The sequence below is a fragment of the Xyrauchen texanus genome, chromosome 39, assembly GCF_025860055.1.
Source record: "Xyrauchen texanus isolate HMW12.3.18 chromosome 39, RBS_HiC_50CHRs, whole genome shotgun sequence".
Classification (NCBI taxonomy): domain Eukaryota; kingdom Metazoa; phylum Chordata; class Actinopteri; order Cypriniformes; family Catostomidae; genus Xyrauchen; species Xyrauchen texanus.
This window is the reverse complement of record NC_068314.1, coordinates 29528561-29550831: the sequence shown is the minus strand read 5'-3', so window position 1 is coordinate 29550831 and position 22271 is coordinate 29528561. Positions and strand designations below refer to the sequence as shown.

The following is a 22271-nucleotide window of genomic DNA, read 5'->3' as shown; positions in this document are numbered from 1 at the left end:
GGAGGCATAACCTTGGATAATGCACCCGTATGGCTCTGTAGATGGGTACGGCACAAAGCGCAAAGCTCTTAAACTTGCAGCTTTGTGAGAATTAGTGAGATGCAAGGCACAAGAAGCTGAAACCATTTGAATTCGGCGCAGAATTCTACATCAGCACTCTTCAATTTATTACAGTAACACTAACTGTACTTTAGGCAGAAACAATTTGATAATAAATATTATAATATCACAACTTCAGCTCTATTAAATTTGTAACAGGCTACGTTAGGGGAGTGAGTTGTAATGAAGCAGGGGGGCGTTCATTTAAAAAGGTTGAGAACCACTGCACTAGAGGGACAAAAATTATACTCTTCACCTTCTTTTGCCTATTTTATTTTATTTAGCTTACCGGTAGTTTAATTGGCTCGTCCTAAGGATACATATTTACATTTCTATTTAGAGATTCTATTTTGCTCATACAGAACAGTTTTAATTTTCCTGGTATACCCCTTATTCACCATAATTCGTATTGCCTCTGCAAGGCTCATTCAGAAAAAGTATAGGTCTTTGATAATGATTTCCACTTTGAAAGAACACGAGAAACCTTATAAACATAAAAAGATAAAGCACAATTAGCTTAATCAGGGTTTTCACCTGTATGACGATTAAATACCTTGAATTGGGATACAAAGGCTCTTTTTGTGTCTAATACATGTCTTCTCAATGGCTCTGTGATCCTGTTTTTGAACTTAGCTTTAGTGATTCTTGAACGCTTGACCGTGAGTGTTTGCTAGTATGCATAGGTGACCCACTCCCGCAGTATACCAAAGTTACACCCAGAGTTTTTTGCCTTTTTTCAATTCTAGTATGTACCATTAATTCAGAGAAATCTGCACCAAACTGAACTGCACATTTCATTTTTAGCCTTCAGACCACTTGCCCCAACATTTTGATCACAAAGATTATTGTGGTGAATTCACTTGTAAATATTAAATGGTTTAAGCCTTTTTAACACAAATAGCAATGATTTGCAGATGGGGGGAAAATGCATAGTAAATGTGTGAGTTGATGACATAACTGTGTGCAGGTCAGTGTTTATTAGCGTTGGTGGTGAGGGTTCCATGCCTATATGCTTCCCATGATTCTCTACGCCCTTCACCTGGCTTAGTCACTCCTGATGCACAGCTCTCTCTCCACCTCTCCATCCCCTCCCTGACTCTGCTCAATATCTTTTCTATCCCTATCTTTTTTTCTCTCTCTCTTGCCCACTGTTTTTCCCTCTCCCGTCCTACCACAGGAGGTTGGCCCTCCGCGACCTCCACTTCCTAAATCTTACCAGCCACTGGAGTCCTCCCAGTCCTTTCCCCCACCCGTCCCTCCCCTGCTCTTAGACAGCAATGCCTGGCTGCGCAGCTTGGGCCCACATTCAGGCATCCACCAGGAAGTCTACAAGGACGATGCAGAATTCCACAGCAGAAAGGTACATCAGAGTGGGAGCAGCACTGCGAGAATGAGGAAAAACCTCTAATTCACATCACAATTCCACCATGTCCTGTGTCCATATTCACACCCAAGTCCACAATAATTTCAAAGGCCCTTCACCCCATCTTTCCTTAATGTAACGGCAACAACATCTCTCTTTCACGGCCTCAGTATCTAAATTTGATCCTTTTCTATCTGCTTCACTTCATCTTGTTTGACATCTTATTCTGTTTGCTTCTAATTTTGTTCTATTGTCATTTATTACTTATTTTATCTCAAGCCAAGTGCCATCACAATATAGTTACAACAATTCTGAAGCTGTTGTAAGATAAATTAGACAGACAGATTTGTGTCTCTTCTATGAAAGCTCCCATTTTGCCCTGCAACATCTACGTGTGGTTGTAGACAGCTCAAAATCTCCCATTCATAGACTGGTCTACATTAGTTGTGTCATGCCTGTGCATAGTAATGTGTTTTGTTTGTGCCAGCTCTACTGCTATGTATATTTAAGCTGATCTCATTGTAAAAGCCTGTCCATTGCTTTGACTTATAGCCCCATTTACCCCAGACGCCTCATACACTTGCAGGCCACAATTCGTCACACTGTAAAGAAACCTGAGGAAGCCCCCACTGTGCCTCCTTGACTCCATTCTGTGCTGAGTGTTTTGTTTCAGTATGCTAAGAAAAATGTTGGCATATTGAATTGCTAGAAGCTATGTGAAATGATGGTGTTTGTGGGAAAGGGTTTCCTAGAACAAAATTCTAAGTGTAGGAGTGTATCTAACAGAATTTCTATCATAAATTGAAAACTACATGGGTAAAGTTTGTCAAGTCAGATGGATAGATAGATAGATAGATAGATAGATAGATAGATAGATAGATAGATAGATAGATAGATAGATAGATAGATTGATTGATTGATTGATTGATTGATTGATTGATTGATTGATTGATTGAAACAGTAAACATACAGTTTTAACAAGGCAGGGCAGCCACTCAGTACACTAGAGCAGAACGGGAAAAAAGCATTGACTTACCGTTTATGCACTGAAACTTTGCTTGGGGCAGAACTATCTGGAATAATATGAAACAATGCAACATTCCCCTCTTTACAGCCGGAACTTGTTAAGAACGTTGAATCTTTGTGACACCTCCGCTAAAAACAATCCAGATGCAGCGCAACGTATGAAACAGTGTGCAGGTGTCTCGATATGCATTTTTAAAAAGTTATTTTTAACTTGACACGGTATTTAACCAGTGCCGGTCCTGCTCGAGATGCCGAAGAAACAGCGAGACACGGTGCAACAGTCAAAGACATTTGTTCAGCATGTGTTTACACATTGTGAAAACACATCCAACACACACAAAAACACATTTGGTGTGAACGGCTCATAACTCATCAGTTTGCGCATCTGTGAGTGAGAGTGCATGCACGAAATAAGTTTGGTAGGCCTGTTTATTTTGTCATTAATTACAAACCCCAAGTCCTACTTGATGAACTGACCCGAACCCCGCCCGAAACCCATCGGTCCCAGTTCGGGTTGCAGACCTCTATGACAGACAGACAGACAGACAGACAGACAGACAGATAGATAGATAGATAGATGCATGCAACAGAGAAGCCTTGTGTGGGTTTGTTTACATTTGAATTTTTTAATAGTTTTGGGCTTTTTTAACATTCAATGTAAGTCTGTGCAACTTTTGGGATAGTTCATCACACTCTTAGGGAAAACGATAAGTCAGATCAGTTAGAAAAATCTGAAAGTCTGTGCTGAATTCGGTGGATGTAACTTAAAAAACTAAAAGCTTTATAATTTTGTTTTTGTTTAGAGACTTTGGAAACCATGTCAGTAGAATAACTCTATTCTGACTTTGCCAAGTCAACAGAATAATCTGAATGGGATCAAATAATATTCTACTGGATAAACAAAATCTGAACAAATAAACTCTTTATCCAGTAGGATTTTGTTAGGTTCTTAGTGGATTCTCATTGAATCCCATTCAGATTGATACCAAATTATGATCCTTTGTGATCCCTTTATGATACTATGATCCTATTTTGGTCCTTCAGGATTGTTGGTTTCAAACTAATATTTGACTATTGTTTACATATTTTATTTTCTGTTTCAGCAAAACTACAACTCGCAGGGAGAAAAGACCTGCGACCTTGAAATCGAGCAGGACAGGCAATCCAACCAGAATAAAGGTCAGAGGAAAAGAGCGATTTTTCTCACAATAAGCATTACTTCCGATCTTCAAAACATATGTTGTGGATAAATCATCTAAAATAATTAGAAATATTATGGTTATAGTATAGACAGCTATGTACTGAAAAGCACTCAAAACAATGCTAGAAACAAACAAATTGTCAGAAAACCATTTTTAGTGCTTTCAATAACACTAGCGCACCATTGCTAACTAACACATGTTTTCACATTATAGTTATCTATTAATCAACTTTTTCCCTGTGCAGTTGGAATCATTTCACCCAGGAGCATGTCGCCATCAGAAGACAAGAGTAATTCTGATGGTATCCAACGAAGAAACGGGAAAGTGTCCAATGGTCACATTTCAAGAGTAGGTTCAATTTGTACTATAGTGAATTGTTTATGCAGTACTCAGTAAAAAATCTTGCCCATTCTTCAACAATGTCGATTTACTAGACAAATACAATTACCTATAAAACCCACATTTAAATACAACCAGTCCAATTAGTTTTGTCAATGTAAATGAGTTACAGATCCAAACTAAAGGTGTATTAAGGGTCTAGATTCAGTTTGGATTAGAACATCTGATGTTGTTTCCATTTGTGTCACAGGAGAGGCCAAAGAGTGCCGTGTTCCCCGCAGAGGTTAAGTCTAAAATGAGTGTGGAGGAACAGAATGAGAGGATACGAAGGAACCAGAGCAGTTCTGTAAGAGACAAAAGACGCAGTCTCCACCTTTCCAGCAGCCAGCACAATGACGGCTTCAAACCCTCCAGCAACTACAGAGTGGTTAGCTTCTTACTCTTAAACCTCATTTTGTGTCTTGAACTGAAAGAAATATGTTTTTGCATGTGTCATTACTAACTCACCCTGATGTTGTTCCAAACCTGTATAACTTTCTATCTTCCGTGGAACACAAAAGTAGATAAGCAGAATATAATGGACTGACCACCTTGGTCACCATTCACTTTCATTGGCATCTCAACAATCTTTAAAATTTCTTGTGTGTTTTACAAAACAAAGAAAGTCATACAGTTTTTGGAATAACGTAATTGTGAGTAAATAATTACATAATTTTCAGTTTTGGGTGAACTATTCCTATAGTTTGTACCCCTAATATTAATAAGGGTAAAGGCAGTATGACGTAAATATTTGTATATTTATTATATGCTACCGGTATTCTAAGCTTGTAGGCACTTCACTTTTGATTCTATTTTGAGTCTTGCTGAGCACTCAACCTGCTGTTCCTCCTGTTATGCAGGTGCGGAGGAGAGTGACGGCGGATGAGGTGGATATTAAGGGTCTGGAGGCAGCAGTGAGGGGAGAAGGCATGGAATCACCAAGGCAGGAAATCGCTCGCTTGCGGCAACAAGTGGAGCCTCAACACTATGACCTGGACATCAGCAAAGAGGTTAGAGATCATGTGGCAGAACTGTGCAATGTAGCATTACAAACTATTTCTCTTTCCTTGAAACATACTGCATTTTACTGTTGTTTAATAATGGTTGTTGTGACATGCAAGGAAATTTCAACCCTGAACCCTGTTTAAGCCTTCTGTCTAAATTTAAATGATAAAATGTATTGTTTTGACTCACAATTCTCATTGGACGAGCCTCATTCAAAGCCATTGTAAAGTGACTATAACATCACTGCAATCTAAAACTGAAAGATTTTTCTTTTTTGCCATTTTTATTAACATTCAATATTAAATCTGATCTTAATACCAGGTGTTTGAAAAACTGACAAAGGTTTGAACATCTAAATGTTGTTTTACTCTGTTTACAGTTGTCCAACCCAGAAAAAGTCCTGATCCCTGAGCGATATTTAGAAGTTGAGCCCAGTACACCACTCAGCCCTGAAGAGGTGTGGGAAAAACAAAAGAAAGTGGAGAGAATCAAGACACTTATTGCCAAATCAAAGTATGACATCACATCATGTCTTTAATCCACAAAGCCTAATAATACACACTGAAAAAACTTTATACATTTTTTCTTTTGTAAAAATGTATTGTATGTAAAATAAATGCTTGCTTTAACTACCTGTGAAGACATATAAGTTTTGTTCCAAAACCTAGTGAGTTTTCTCAGGTTTTGGATAATTAATTTATGCACAAAATGTACACATTGCAAAAGCAATTTGCAAATAAAGCCGAGTTTCTGTCCCATGTGTTTAAGACAACAAAGTTCATGTTTGCCAACATTCAGCGGCTAATGCCTTTATATCTAGGACCGAAAGCGTGTGAGACAGTTCTGGAAGGTAATAGTAGCCAATCATTTTGATGACAGGCTTTGGCTCTGGCCATTTCAAACTTACCAGATCTACATTTGAGGTGTAGGAGATTAAATTGATAATATTTCAAAATGATGCAAAGTATGTATTCACATGGCTTGTTAAGACAAAGTCACGTTACTTTTTTTTGTGCATGTCATCTACAGTGTATGTATATATATACATATACTGAATATACTGTATATACACTAAGACAGCATTACAGGTATTCTTCACAGAGAAGGCAATCTGAGAATGCACTATGATGAGCTCAGATGGCGGACGAAGCAAGAGACATTTTTTAAATATACTTCATTCAATACCAATAATTGATAAAAACAATTAAAAAAAATTATAAATACAATTTTACCCCAAAATAGTGTGGCTGTGAACTTTTGCTTGAGTGTCAAATAGGTAGCATAGCAACATGCTAACACCAAACATCAATAAAAACCAAATGTCTGTTGTCAAGACTGCTGCCAATCTAGAGTGTTCCAAATCAGTAACTGAGATCCATTTCAGTTAGTATGCTGCCTTAGAAGACAGCTGCCTATGTAGGTAGTAGACTGCAAGTCAACAAGCAACAGTTTTGATCAAAGCAATATTGTTTATTTTCCTTCTATGTTAATGGAACATCTATGTCCTTCTCTCTTGCCTCAGCATGCAGAATATGGTGCCGGTGCTGGACGGGCCGGTGGAGGGATCCAATAACCCAGAGCAGCAGCTTCAGGAACAGGAGAAGCGGATTGAAATTTCCTGCGCACTGGCCGCTGAGGCCTCCCGCCGTAGCCGCCTGCTCTCCGGTGAGGAAGTCTGCCGCCCGGAGGAGCCTGGGCGAGCTGTGACCCCAATTATCAGACCACTTTCTGACCTTTGACCCTACTGCCACAATCACAAGCCCTCTTAATGTCACATGTTCGTCAGTGTCCTGAAATGCACACTTCACCACTCTTCAGTGCTGAGGTTACACTTTGATTATAGTTTTTCTAGGTTTGTTATTTGCAATTTACACAAATGAATGATATTTAAATAATGAATTTCATATTTCATAATATTTATGCGCTTGGCAGAAGCTTTTATCCAAAGAGACTTGCAGTGCATTCATGCTAGTGCCATGATCTACCAGATAAGCTACACAAAGATTATTTAAGAATATTTTGATATTTGAATATACAGTAAATGATGGAGTGTGATTTGAGGTATTTGTAATGCTATACTATAGATGTTTAATACTGTCTATTCCAGCATTCACACACAGTATTTTGTGAAGCTATTCATTAACCTCTTAGATGTGCAAACTCTGCACTGAAGCACACTGTTAACCATCTTGATTCACTGGGAAACGAATGCTCCAGAGTGAGATAAATTTACTTGAAGGAAGGAGTATGAATCTATTCAGGTTTTCTACATCAGAACACACAGATTGGCACGTAAAATATGAATTGGCAGAGAGAACAGACCGAGCCATCTTTCATCATTTTGGCCTATTTTTACTTCTTGGTGCAACTCCGAGCCAACTTTGAATTTGTATTGAACATGCCTTTGCTCAGTTGTTCAAAAATAATGTAGGTAGCCTTTAGACTTATAAGTAATAATGCATAGCAAATATTTTAGATAACGCTACATTTAGGATCATGCATTGATCTATTTAGCAAATAGTTCCTTTATACTGTAGTTCTCTTTCACTTCATTCCATATGTTTATGACCGAAAAACAAGTAGCATGGATCCTACCTCTCCATTACCCATTGGCTTGTGGTTCTGTGAGAAAACAGTGCTTAACCATCTCTCTGATCCACAACTCCTTTTTCTTTGCTTCATGGCATACTTTTTGTTTGATTTTTTCCTCTCATGATACCACTGCATTGCAGCCCAGTGTGCCCCCAGTCCCCCCTGCCTCCCCAACCAGCCTGGTCCCTCCCCCTTCTGCTGACCACTCTGACTCCTCCCACATCATGAAGGTATAAAGGTGAGTTCTGCCCACCACACAACAATCCCACCCCCTACCCTTTCACCTCTGGATTCTTACAAAAAATGTCCTGCACATTACTGCCCTCACTTTCTTTTACTTTAGATATAGCTGGGTTCTCAAATGCTAAGATAGAAAGTTAAAGAGAACATTTTTGAATAGTATTTCTGCAGCAGTATGCAGCAGTTGATCTATTAGGTAAAGAAAGCATCTTGTATACCCTTTCAATATTTCAAATGCACTGGCTGTTAGAATGTACTTAATGATTCAATTGTTTTATGGGCTTGATCATCTTTCTTTAGCAAAGTATTAAAGGAATAGTTCACCCAAAATTCTCTTATCATTTATTCACCCTCATGTCATCGTAGATGTGTATAGGTTTTCTTTCTTCTGCAGAACACAAAAACAGATTTTTAGAAGAATATTTCAGCTCTGTAGGTCCATACAATGCAAGTGAATGGTGAGCAAAACTTTGAAGCTCCAAAAACGTACATAAAAGCAGCATAAAAGTAATCCATATGACTCCAGTGGTTTAATCCATGTCTTCTGAAGAAATCCAATTGTTTTTGGATGAGAATGGATGTAACTGATGTAAATTATGAAAATAATTTTGATTTTTTTGGGGTGAACTATTCCTTTAAGGCTTTTACACCATGCTGTTTGTGTTAAACAATACACCGATCAGACACAACATTTAAACCACCTGCCTAATAGCATGTAGGTCTCCCTCGTGCTAACAAAACAGTAATAAGCCATCGAGGCATGGACTCCACAAGACCTCTGAAGGTGTCCTGTGGTATCTGGCACCAAGACGTTTGCAGCAGATCCTTTAAGTCCTGTAGGTTGTGAGGTGGGGCCTCCATGGATCAGACTTGTTGGTCAAGCATATCCCATAGATGCTCAATCGGATTGAGATCTGGGGAATTTTGAGGCCAAGTCAACACCTTGAACACTTTGTCATGTTCTTCAAACCATTCCTGAACAATTTTTGCAGTGTAGCAGGGTGCATTATCCTGCATTATCAGGTAATACCGTTGCCATGAAAGGGTGTACGTGGTCTGCAATGATATTTAGGTAGGTGGTATGTGCCAAAGTAACATCCACAGGATACAAGGTTTTCCAGCAGAACATTGCCCAGAGTATCACACTGCCTCTGCTGGCCAGCCTTCTTCCCATAGTGCATCTTGCTGCCATATCTTCCACTTGGAAATGACACACATACGCCCGGCCGTCCACATGATCTAAAAAAAAACGTGATTCATCAGACCAGGCCACCTTCCTCCATTGATCCATGGTCCAGTTCAGATGCTCACATGCCCATTGTTGGCACTTTCGGTGGTGGACGGGGGTCAGCAAGCCCCATACGCAGCAAGCTGCAATGCATTGTACTGTGTGTTCTGACACCTTGCTATCATGGCCATCATTACGTTTTTCAGCAGTAGCTCTTCTCTGGGATCGGACCAGGTGGGCTAGCCTTAGCTCCCTTCATGCATCAATGAGACTTGGGCCCGTGACCCTGTCACCGGTCCACCAGTTGCTCTTCCTTTGACCACTTTTGGTGGGTACTAATCACTGCACCCCACAAAACCTGCCATTTTGGAGATGCTCTGATCCAGTCGTCTAGCCATCACAATTTGGCCTTTGCCAAAGTCCCTCAGATCCTTACGCTTGCCCATTTTTCCTGCTTCCAGCACATGAAATTCAAGAACTGACTGTTTACTTGCTGTCTAATATATTCCACCACTTGACAGGTGCCATTGTAACGATATAATCAATGTTATTCACTTCACCTGTCAGTGGTTTTAATGTTGTGGCTGATCAGTGTATGTTCTGGTACAATAATTGTGTGTTAATCTTGATTAGTTGCATATTTATTACAGGGATTTGGCAGCTTCACAAACAGGCTCCTGCGAATGTGCTGACAGGCTTTCATTTTGTCCTCTATTTAATGAATATATTTTCTTTGTATAAGTTTTTAGATCGGAGAGTAAACAACAATAGGCCCAACATAAACTGCTGCACCCATACATCTTTCACGCCTTGTTGAATGTTTGTTGTATGATTAATATACAATTATGTTTTTAAATCTTGGTTACTGTGTCAAAGAAAATTTTTCACCTTGCTATACTTGCTAGATGCCCAGCTGCAAACATGTTGGCAAGAATTGTTTTTGTGAAATAAGGTTTCATCTTAGTTCACCTTAAAAAGAAAATTCTGTCACAATCTACTCACCCTTATGCCATTCCAAACATGTATACATTTCTTTTTATCTGCAGAACACAAACAGTAGACTTTAAAAGTATGTCTCTATCGCTGAGTTCAATACAATGACATTTAATAGTGACTCGCTTTTAAGGGACTCTGCGACACCTTTGTCACATTCCAAGTCTTCTGAAGACATATGATAGTTTTTAGTGAGAAGCAACCCGAAATGTAAGTCATTTTACAGCAAGAAACTTGTTCATGTGAGACTTTGATTGTTCACGCAATAACTTGCTGTTTATGATTTTGCAAGGTTTAAGCTCAAGCCATTTTGAATGTCTTTTGTGTTCCTCAAAAGACAGTAAGTAATTCAGGTTTGAAATGGCATGAGGGTGAGTACATTTTGACAGAATTTTCATTCTTGGTTGAACTATCCCTTTAAATGTTAGGCCAGTAATATACTCTTACACAAACGAAAACAACTTGTTCTCTCAGCTAGCCATTAACATGTTGACTTTAAAGGAATATTCCGGGTTCCATACAAGTTAAGCTCAATCAACAGTATTTGCTTTTTCTAAAAAAAAATATTAATTAGTGTGGTGTGTACAGCTCCGTAGTTTGGACACGTCGCTCACTTAAACTGTAGAAATGGTAAGATGGGGCATCTTTTGTCATGATGCTTCACGGTCCAGATGAAACAAAGCCGGAGTCCGTCCCAGATCATGGTCCGCTAATTGATGACCACTACTGTAAACGTTAAAATACGGTTTTAAAAGCATAGCCTCAAGATGTAAACAGTATGTGTGTTAACATAATTTCTGTATGATAAAATTGCTTCCTTTTAAAATTTAACAACTTTGTAAAATCATCAATTTACACAATTTTGCAGCTCTAATAAGTTTTAACAAAATAATTAATGGAAGTGCATTTATGAAATTATAAGCTTTACATTTCTGCCTTTAAATTCTCCTAAAATGGACCCATTTACTTCCTTTGTAAGTGCCTCACTGTAACCTCAATTTTTTATTTTTTTAAGAAAAGGAGGGATGAGACCAAATAGTTTTTTATCAACATTATGCCACAAATGCTGTCAATGAAGCTTAAACCCAGAATACTACTTAAATGAACATTCTCAACAAGATTCTCTTCAAACTGTTGCTCTGCCATTACAGTAATTTTAAACCTACCATAGAAAAAGAGCTTGTCCGCTTATGTCCACTGCAGCACCCCTTTAATTAATCGTGCATTATTGAATGCAACAACACATTGAGCCAGCTAGCTTGAAGCGTTTGCATTCACATGCTTCCATAGAGAATGTTTTCGGCCTTAGCATCACTTTAAGCCTGTTTTCCAGCTGTTCTTTGTACAAAAGAAATATGGCAGTCAATGATATTTTTTATGTTGTATTTTTATTTGTTCTTTCATTCCCAGCTCAAGCTCTTGCAGCTGTCAAATTTGACGGTGAACCCTTCTGAGTGTCCATCGGATAAAGACGAGTGGAAAAGAAAACCAACAAAATATGTTGTGCCTCCACCAAACATTGTATTTCTTTCTATTTACTTACACAAAACCATGCAGAGAAATATTACAGCGTGTTTGGAGTGGAGTCTGTGGAGGGCTGTTCATGAGTGAGGTTTTCTGCGCCTCTATCTCCATGCACTTCTCATCTGAGGCCTTCCCAAGGAGTGTAACCCATGGCAGTGCTACAGTACATAATTGTATCAATCAACTGTTTTGACTTTGAAACAGAGGATGGCAGCCATTTACAAAAGCTCAAAAACTAGCCAGGAATTGAAACATGTTTACAGATTCATATCTGCTCTTGGTCACATTACAGAGACTATAAACAGCAAATTCATATTACAAATGCTGGTTACAACTGCTCAGGGTGGATTCTGAAAACATAAGTGTGTTTGGGACAGGAAAGGTGTGTACAGAAGACCAGGAAAGACCAAGATGTGACTGGAGGAAAATGGCCTTGGTAAAGGAAATTGTAGTTTTTGACCGTAAATCCAGACCAAGGTCTACAGCAAAGTTGTCAAGCTGGAAGGAGCTCTTGGCGTTGGACATTTCTGCTTCATCACTACAGTAGGGGAGTTAAGGCAAGACTCACTGAGACTCTTCCTGGCCTCATTATTTTCCATGCTCCTCTGTTCCTCTCTCCTCTCAATAGGACTTGAGATCCCTCTTCCTTGCCAGTCGAGTACAACCAGTCAGCATTTCAGTCTCTCAAACCATTGTTAGGCCTTTAATTGCAGTGTGTATCTATGAAGAAAGCATATATATATATATATATATATATATATATATATATATATATATATATATATATCTCATATGACTATTACTTTAATCTTTGCATCAAAGCCATGTGGACTCATCATAGTGCTTTTACTGCTAGGACAGTAGTTACCAGACAATGGTACCTAAATACTTGTGAGTGTGTGACAGAATCTTTTATGGTAGATTTCAGAGAACAGAAAATTGGAAGTGTCCTTAGAGGTGTAAGTCTGCTTGTTGAAACACAATGTGTGTTGTTGCGGGGCCAGTAACTTGCATTACAGACTGTATATATTCTGACATTAAATTATGTAACCCGTTGCCCCAACAGAATATAAAGCCCTTATTTGTGGATCATTGTGCCATTTGGAGATTCATTTGGCTATGTTTTTTCTGCTGTGGCACACTTTTGGAGTAAATATAGATAGTCTTGACATGGAATTAAATGGAGCAATATTTTGGATTATTTTTCTATCACTAGTAATACCTTTTACCTCTGTCTGTAAAGTAAAGAACAATTTGCCAAACCATATAAATCATATACGTTTTGTACTTTGGCTGAAGTCCTGATCAGAGAGTCTACAGTGTCTGTGATATTTTCCCATACCGAAACATGCTAAATGCCATGCAAGTTGTTAGCCTATTCTGTGCTTTCTGCTTGTTTTTTTTTTTTTTTTTTTAAAGTAAACTCAGTTTGTCTTTGGTCTAACTCTGAACTAATCACTGGCCTCTGTTTGTATATAAAATTAAATTTTGTTATAATTTGTTTGACAGAACTGTTATTCTCCCTTCAAAAAAAGTCACTATCATGGTTATCAGGATTGTGTTGTTTCCACTGTATTTCATAAAAGCTCTGAATTAAGCTATTATTAACTCACTACGGGGTCTGGAAAAGGTAATGCAATTTCAGAGAAGCTGATTACCCATAATTACTTCCAAAATCAGTGGAAGACAAATATATATTTTTAGTGGTTTTGAGAAAGATGAAAAGAAGATCATCAAAATGCATCACATATTTTTCTATGAGCATGAACATTTGATGTATAAAATGATTTTTGATTGGTTAAATTTATAAAATGATTAAAAATGTTTTGCATTTGTTTAGGGAATACTGATTGATTATTGTTTTTATCTAAACGTTAAAGCATCTTTTAGAAGGCGTTGTTTAAATGTAATTTTTAAGAGTTGAACAAAATGGTAAAAGTTGCAGTTGAACAGTCAAAACGGATATGTCTAATATTTGATAAAACATGTAGCATATGAAGTGGGATTGACAAATACAAAATAAGCACATTGATCTGTGTAAACATTTATATATCAAAATTCAGTATATCTTCATATTTACAGTAACTAATGCTATTTTAAGACAAAAAAAACATCTTGGCTTCGTGGAACATAACACTGGTTCCCTTAATGGGATCGAGACACTACGTATTTGCTATGGGACACCGTCTGAGTGTCACGTGGTCTGAAGCCCTTATAAAATCACGGCAATTTATTGGCTGACGCCCCCAGGGAGCTATTTCACGGGCTCCATAAAGGTGCTCGCTTTCCCGCCATCGAGATTTTCTGCAGGAAGCCACGTGCCTATGCAGCTGCTAGAGAGTATGGACAGCTACGCAGCATCTCGTTCCCACTAAGGGAACCAGAGTTATGTTCTAGGTAACCAAGACATTCCCTTTTGTTGGAACTCGAGCTGCGTATTCGCTATGAGAACATTCGCAACATGCGAACAATGGCTACACACTGTCTAATCCCGTGTGGCAAGCATATAGCGGCACACAAGTGAGCTAAAGCATCCACACAAAAAACAAGAAATTGTGAGTTTACTCCTGTTCCAACAGAGAAAACCTGTGAAGCAGGAGTTAAACCTCGTCCTTCATTCACATTATAAAATCGAACAAATATATGCAGAGAGGACCACTCTGCCACCATACAAATGTCCTCTTAGGACGCACGTCTAGCCAAAGCCCATGAGGATGCCATGCTCCTCGTAGAATGGGTAAACCACGCACCTCGTAAGCATTTGAAATTGCATCAATAAGCCAATGAGACAGTCTTTGCTTGGACGCCAAAACACCCCTGTTGCGGCCACCAAAGCACACAAACAATTGTTCTGACTTACGCCACTGGCTAGTACGATCAACATAAACTTGCAGTGCCCAAACTGGTCAAAGCATATGCAACTTCTCATGGATAGAAATGCTGAAAAGTAATAGTCTGCGAGTGAAATAACCATGGGAAAATAGCCCAAATGAGGGCTTAACCCCTTGAACACCCTGGCACAAAATCCATACATAATGGATTGATTGACGGGGCATGCAAATAACCAACTCTTCTAAATGATGCCAATGCCACTAGCAGGGCCGTTTTAAGAGTCAAAAACATTTCAGTGACTGTGAAAAAGGGCCCAGAGCATGTCTGACGAGACTCACGCTTTCGCTCAGGGGGTGGGAGACAAAGACAAGGAAGAATCCGATATCTGTTTGCTCTCCAATCCTCTCAGACACAAAGCCGAAATCCCAAATGGCTCCCACACAAGGAGGTCCAAATCTGGAGGCCATGGAACTGAAGAAATAGGGATAAACCCATGTGATGAGAAATAGTAAAGCCTAGTAAAGCACCACTGTCCCCATCAGACCCTTGTAATGTTTGGAACAACATTAGAAACAAACAGGCTATTGTGCACCAAAGAATAGAAAATCTGACTCGATGACATGAAAGCGAGCACTTTTATGGAGCCCGTGAAGTAGCTCCCTAGAGGTGTAGCTTAAGCGCCATTAGCCAATAAATTGGCGTGATTGTATAAGGGCTTCAGACCACATGACACTCAGACGGTGTCCCATAGTGAATACACAGCTCAAGTTCCTATGAAAGGGTACAGAAACTATGCAAATCAAACAAAAATAAACAGTACTTAATGTGCTTGCTTTAGAAGTACACTCATGCAATAAATGAATGTATTTAAAAACAAAAACATCTGAATTTGTTCAAATCCCTTTTCTTTAGTTGTGATTGTACATCCACATCCACGTTTAAAAGAAATGCAAAAATAGACCATCAGAAAGATGAAGAATACAAATTCAATGTAGAATTGAAAACAAATAACCATAAAAGATGAATATGAACATTACAAAAGTAATAATTGTGATTATGATGATATTGATGATATTGATTAATGGTATTTATGTATCACTTACTTGACACAGCATCTGTCTGCGCTGTTTTGGAATAGTTTTGCACTTTCGTTTTACAGTATGTGTACTTTCAGTATACTTACAATGTACTTACCCTAGAAAGTACTGAGTAATAATAGATAACTACATATACTTAATATGGGTTATAGTTCAGGTTGGGGTTACTTGTAATTGTAATTATATAGTACGTAAATGTAGAACAGTACAGTTCTACCAGTTTTTTTATGCTCTAGATGGACATCTGTGACCATTGCAATGTGTCTTGCTGCTTTTTCAGCATCACATATCATAAGCAATGCATTTTTATGGCACTGTGTCAAGTTAAAATAACTAAAACTTAAAGAAATCTCAAGACACCAGAGGCATTTGGTTCCATTCATTGCCTGCATCGAGCTTTTATAATGCAGCATGTGTCGTGTCAACGGCAATCTTTTTTAACATTCAGTGTGAATTGAATTGCTTAGGTCTGCGAAAATAAATGCACTTTGAATCTATTTTAATTAATTTATCCTATGTTTCGAAACACAGTTGCCTCCGTGTCTGAGACCGTTAAACCGCACATCTTATCACGTAGCTTGTTGAGCATGCTACCGCGGAGGCACGTGTGGAGGCCCACACTATTTTAAGAGTGAGTGTCTTTCATTTACACCAATTAAAGACATAATGGATTATAGTTCTTTGGGGTAAAACTGAACACAGAAGCACTGGAATGCCTATAATGCCTCTTAACTGTAATTTTAAGAGGCAGTTTTATTTCTTAAGTTAAAAGAAAAAGTCAATCAGAGGTTAAAGGGATTATTTCAGACCTCTTTATTTGCAGTATCTATTAGAAATGAGGACTCCTACACAGGAGTCCTCATTTCGACACCTAGGCTCAGATCCCTCTTCCATACCAGGAAGTAATCAAAGTAATAATCAGTGACGAGGAGGATTCTTTTGCATTTCTCCCTCCAACATTACATTTTTACTTCACTGATGGTTAAGCTAGGGATGGGGGTTCTTTTTAAGTAAGTATCACTTCTGATTCAGATCTTGAAATTATGTGTTCATGGCAGAATTGAGCCCTTATATACAGTAAGCAGATGCCTACTTCAAATACATTTTTGGAACTTGGAGATTTTAGTCTTTAGTCTAAATACATATTAAACAATTGCACTTAAATATTAAATATTAAAATCTGTGTCTTTACAGGTCATTCTTCCCAATGGCTTTTGGATTTCTTGCAACAGTCTTGAACATACCCTTTTTAACTATGGTATGGAACGAAAGCTGTTTTTCCACTTGGTTTAGGAAAGAAAAATGTGATCAAAACATTTCTTTTTACAATTGCATAATTAAACATTTATAGGCACACAGATTACCTGAGAAAAAGAGAAACACTATGAATGTGTCTTCCAAAGTCTTCCAGGTCTTGACAATGGTTGTTTAGACTGAATACCCCCTGTTGTTTCAATCTCTTGCAGATTTTTAACAAGTTATCTGGAAGTAATTCCTCAATGGTATAAAAGTATCTGTCAAGAGATCCTGGAAATCTGTGAGAAAAAAGTCATATGTGTTTGAAAAGACATTAGGGTGTGTAAAAAGTTATCAAACTTAAACTTTAGGGTGGACTATTCCTATGTATTATTATAAAAAAATTTTTTTAAAAGTTTGTCCTAGATCATCTGTCTGCACCCCCAGACCCCCCAACTTCGATGAACTACCCTTATATAGTAAGTCAAATGATTGGTATTGAGTTGAAAAGTATAAAAGCTTTGTGGTCCTGGAATTTTCCGGTGAAGTGGATGGGTGGTGGATCCACCCCGGGGCACAGAGAAAAGATCAGAGGGAAAGAGGGGTGGGTAATGGAGGTCTACAGACCACTGAGGGTTCTATGACGCAGGTAATGTGGTTGTATAAGAAACACGAGTTGTGCCTGAAGTTTGCATGAACCACCGTGTATCCACTTCCAAACGCATATTCCATACCTGCAAGTGTACTGTATGTAAAGGTAAGCAATTTTCTCCCATAGTTCTGTTCTCTTATCAAAGCATGCACTTATACCAACCCTTAGACACACATCGGGTCTTGAACATCTATTGTCATGTCAGATTGTCATGTTTGTCTTGATTATTACATGTGTATTGGAGTATATGCATAAGTGATTGCGTATTGATTCATGTGATGGTCTGTTTGGATTTTGTTGTCACACTGAATGTCAAGACGGGGTGTGAGTGAGAGTCCACTAAACATGATCCAAATAACTTTCTTTCTAGGTGTTTTTGCTTTTTCTATGGAATGGATAAATGTACTTTTTTGGCCATGTAAAAACTTTTTCAATTTGATCCAATTGGATGATGCAAAATTCTATATTTTTTTAATTTAATTTCAATACAATGGTCCCACTCCATATATATATATATTTTTCAAGGGAAGATCAGCAGCCTTTGTCGCCGTTATTACAATATGAAAATTGCTCTAGTTCATGGTGTCAGTCATTTGCACTATCTATGAATAGCATAGGTGTGGGGCTGATATCTAATGCTTTTGAAGGCTTAAAGTCTCTTTGAAGTGTGTGTGTGTGTGTGTGTGTGTGTGTGTGTGTGTGTGTGTGTGTGTGTGTGTGTGTGTGTGTGTGTGTGAGAGCGTGTATTTATCACTTTGTGGGGACCAAATGTCCCCATAAGAATAGTAAAACCCGAAATGTTTGACCTTGTGGGGACATTTTGTCGGTCCCCATGAGGAAAACAGCTTATAAATCATACTAAATTATGTTTTTTGAAAATGTAAAAATGCAGAAAGTTTTCTGTGAGGGTTAAGTTTAGGGGTAGGGTTAGGTTTAGGGGATAGAATATAAAGTTTGTACAGTATAAAAACCATTATGTCTATGGAAAGTCCCCATAAAACATGGAAACACTACATATGTGTGTGTGTGTGTGTGTGTGTGTGTGTGTGTGAGAGAGAGAGAGAGAGAGAGAGAGAGAGAGAGAGAGAGAGAGAGCATATTAACAGGAAGCACTTATAAAGATATAGATAAATGCAGTCATTGCAACTTATGATCTCCTAAATTGATACTCTGAGAATATATCCATAATTTAGAAAATAGCATGTGCAGTAATAACATCAGCTATTGGTTAACATCAGTTAATTGCTTTCTTTCAGAATTGAATTTTGCCACAAACCAAAAAATGATGCTACTTATTATTTTGGTGTTGTCAGTCAGTACTGGAGATTCATACCCCTCACGGCATTTTCAATACTTTGAAGGTACTGTATATTCTTTTAAGTTCAATATTATTTTTATTATTTAGCTCTAGCTACTAATAATGAGATTAAAGGATTATTCCAGGGTTCGATACAGCATTTGAGCGTTCGGCTCATTTAACAGCATTTGGGGCTAAATGTTAATTATCAAAAAAGTATGTATTTCAACTTGTCTCTATTTTTCTTTAGAAAAATAAGAACAATCATGGTTAGCTGAGGCACTGACAATGGAAGTGAATGGGGCCAATCTGTAAACATTAAAATACTCACTGTTTCAAAAGTATAGCCCCAAAATGTAAACAATATGCATGTAAACATGATTTATGTGTGAAAAAATTGCTTACTAACATTTTCTGTGTTAAGTTCTGTCCAATTTTACAACTTCGTTTCATGAGGATGTTGTTATACTATAAACTCTAAAACAACTGTGAAAACATTAATTTAAACAATTTAACAGTTCAAATAATAAACTAGTTAATTATTATTGCAAGTGCTTTTATAATTTTTTTTTATAAATGCTTCATATTCTGCCTTTAAATCCTCTAAAAACGGGCCCCATTCAATTCAGTTGTAAGTGCCTCACTGAAAGTATTTTTTTTTAAAGGAGGGATGAGTCGAAACTATTTTTTGTGTCATCAACAGTATGTACAAATGCTGCAGATTGATCTTAGTAACTTGCATTGAACTGCATAGTTCTGAGCAAACTTTGGTGTTAAACGGTCTGAATTACAAGGTAACAAATTCCTCAGTAACTTATGATTTTTTATTTTTTTTTTGGTATAATTATTGGATAACTTTATTGTAGCTTTAAAAAAAAATGTTTCCTGAACTTTTGTGTCAAATCTCCATGTCTTTCATATTATAAATGTACTGTAACAGAATAAATAAATAAAACGTCAACAACGCCAATAAAAAGTTAAATTGTAAGCCATAACATACAAAATAAGCTCCATATCAACCATAAGATGAAATACTGTTATTTTCATAGTTTCATTTCTGAAGTATGTCTCATATCACAGCTTTCTTTGTATGTCTAGATGGGACTCCTGAAGAAACGGCACTCCGAGTTCTCAGGGGAACTAATACTCGTCAAATAGCTCCCAAGATCTCAGCACACTTCTTGAAGGGTATAACCAATCCAGTGTTAAGTGCAGGATCTCACCAGAGCGCATGGGGGTGGTCTCCAGACAGCTCTTACACAAAGAGGAGGCAGAATGTGGCTTACTACAATCTCAATTCCTTTGGCCTTCGCTATGGAAAGAGAGAGCAGAAAATTCTTGCAAGCTTTGAACAGTCTATAAAATGAGATGTCACTGACCTCTGATCCAGTCTTTTTTTATATTTACATATTGTATAGTGCGTTCTTTGAGGATTGACATAAATAAAAAATTCCCTTGCATTTATAGTATTCTATGTGAAAAAGTTATAATTTTATAGCTATAAGTGTTAGACATATTTATGACTTATCTAGACAGAACATTAATGGAATAGTTCATAATCTTTAGAAAAGAATTGTGACACATTTCATTGGAAATTATTAAACCATGCCTAATTAGTTTTTGTGTCGCTTTTTATGTGAAAGGGCCATTTGTCAGCAATTCATCTCACTTTTTAGAACAAACCGATACTCTTTTAAGAAAATTTCCATCATATGCACCGGAGGTGAATATACGACCACCAACCAACCTTACAAAAGCCTCCGCCAATTGGTTGATTGAGCAGAGATCCCTTCATAAACGCTCTGACTCTTGTCAGAACCAGAGTCACTGTGAACATGTGATGTAATTGGCTGCGACTGTAATCAAACAAGCATTCCTCCAGCACTACACCTTCTGTCTACACCTTCATTCACTTTGAAGAAAGATACAGTACTGACAGAAATGAACACTCAAAATCTGGAAGGAGAGCTACCTCATTCCCTATACTACCAAGCACATTTTGCAGCACCTGTGGGACAAAAAAGAAAAAAAAAAAGAAGTGGGATTATTCACACTTGCCCACAGATCTACTGCAAACTTGGATGGAGTGGGAGAAGGAGCTGTCAACCATACAGCATGTTTTTCTTTCTCTAGGTGTTACTCTAGCCCTGTTAAGGACACAGAAATACTGTTAAAATGTTCTGCAATGCTTTTGAATGCGCAATGGCTGAGTTGTTAACCTCAGGACAGAGGATCAACACAAGTCAAGTGAAGTGGTTTTTATTGTCATTCACCCATATACAGTTAGTACAGTACACAGTGAAACAAGACAAAGTTCCTCCAGGACCATGGTGCTACATAAATCAACATAGGACAAACATAGAACCACATGAGACTACACAGACTAAACACAAGGAGGTACAGTAGGTGTAGCCTTTCTTACAGCAGGGTCACATGTAAATGACAGTCAACAAACAACAGTCTGTTCCCCATAGTGGCGAACGCAATGGCGAACACAGACCACCCCCCCCCACCCCCAAAAGTGACTACACTACAGATTCGCCTTCAGAACTGAGTTAAACTTGTCCATCCACCAAATCATCTTTAATAAATAGAATTAATCCTCATATGATAGTTGTCTGACTCTTAAAAATGTAAGGTGTGTGGGCCACCTCAAAGAGACCTCACCTGACACTATGTGCAATCTGTGAATAACCTGGCTGATGACATCAACCATGGAAAAAAATCCAGGTGAGCTATTAAATGCAAGGTCTAAAGCCTTTCATGTGGCAGCTGGCAGCAGCCCGACACCCAGATGTTGAGATCAATGTTCTGCAGCAAGCACAGCTGGAGTGCTTTCCTTCTGACTTCAAACAATTCAGGACCATTTAAGGTTGTTAAGGATAAATTATTGTTGGTAAAAAGACCCAAAAATTATAATTCTCTAATTTACTCACCCTTATGTCGTCTCAAACTTGTATGACAGTATATCTCCCGCAGAACACAACTGATAATATTTTAATGGACATATGATGCGAAATGCAAGTGAATGGTGACCAAATTTTCTAGCTCCAAAAAGCACATAAAGGCAGCATAAAGGTAATCCATAAAACTCCATGCAGTAGCCTTCTAATATGATCCAACTGATTTTGGGTAAGAAAACCTAAATTCTTTTTCACTATACAGTTAATCTCAACATCAGCATTCTCCTTGGTGGTCATAATTTCAAGCTTGATTACATTTCCTAGCACTCTGCACATGCGTCAAGCACTAGGAAGTGTAATCGAGTTTGAAATCATGATGGTGCCTAGAAACTGCAATGACAAGTTGTACAGTGGAAGAGGAGTTATTTTTTGTGTGTTCTCACCCAAAATCGATTGAATCATTTCAGAAGACATGGATTAAACCACTGGAGTGTTATGGATTACCTTTATGTAACCTTTGTCTTTTTTGGAGCTTGACAATTTGGTCACTATTCACTTGTATTTTATGTAAAAACAGATATTATATCTCATTTTAAATTTCTTT

The 22271-nt window shown here is 37.9% G+C and overlaps 2 protein-coding genes across 2 annotated transcripts in view; both read left to right on the top strand.

Moving 5' to 3' along the window:
- LOC127633000 (pleckstrin homology domain-containing family A member 6-like) overlaps nt 1–7901 on the top strand; it is a 50009-nt gene extending 42108 nt beyond the window's left edge. Inside the window, 9 exon segments of the mRNA XM_052111854.1 lie at nt 1277–1459; nt 3592–3667; nt 3935–4038; nt 4280–4456; nt 4929–5078; nt 5453–5586; nt 6596–6738; nt 7806–7822; nt 7824–7901. Of these exon segments, the coding sequence (XP_051967814.1) occupies nt 1277–1459; nt 3592–3667; nt 3935–4038; nt 4280–4456; nt 4929–5078; nt 5453–5586; nt 6596–6738; nt 7806–7822; nt 7824–7901 (1062 nt within the window).
- Nucleotides 7902–17438: 9537 nt separating this feature from the next.
- kiss1 (KiSS-1 metastasis suppressor) lies at nt 17439–20357 on the top strand. Its single transcript, XM_052111858.1, has 3 exons — nt 17439–17572; nt 18724–18828; nt 19863–20357. Exons 1-3 carry the CDS (start codon nt 17509–17511, stop codon nt 20129–20131), a joined length of 438 nt encoding a protein of 145 aa, XP_051967818.1. The 5' UTR covers nt 17439–17508; the 3' UTR covers nt 20132–20357.
- The last annotated feature ends 1914 nt before the right edge of the window (nt 20358–22271 follow it).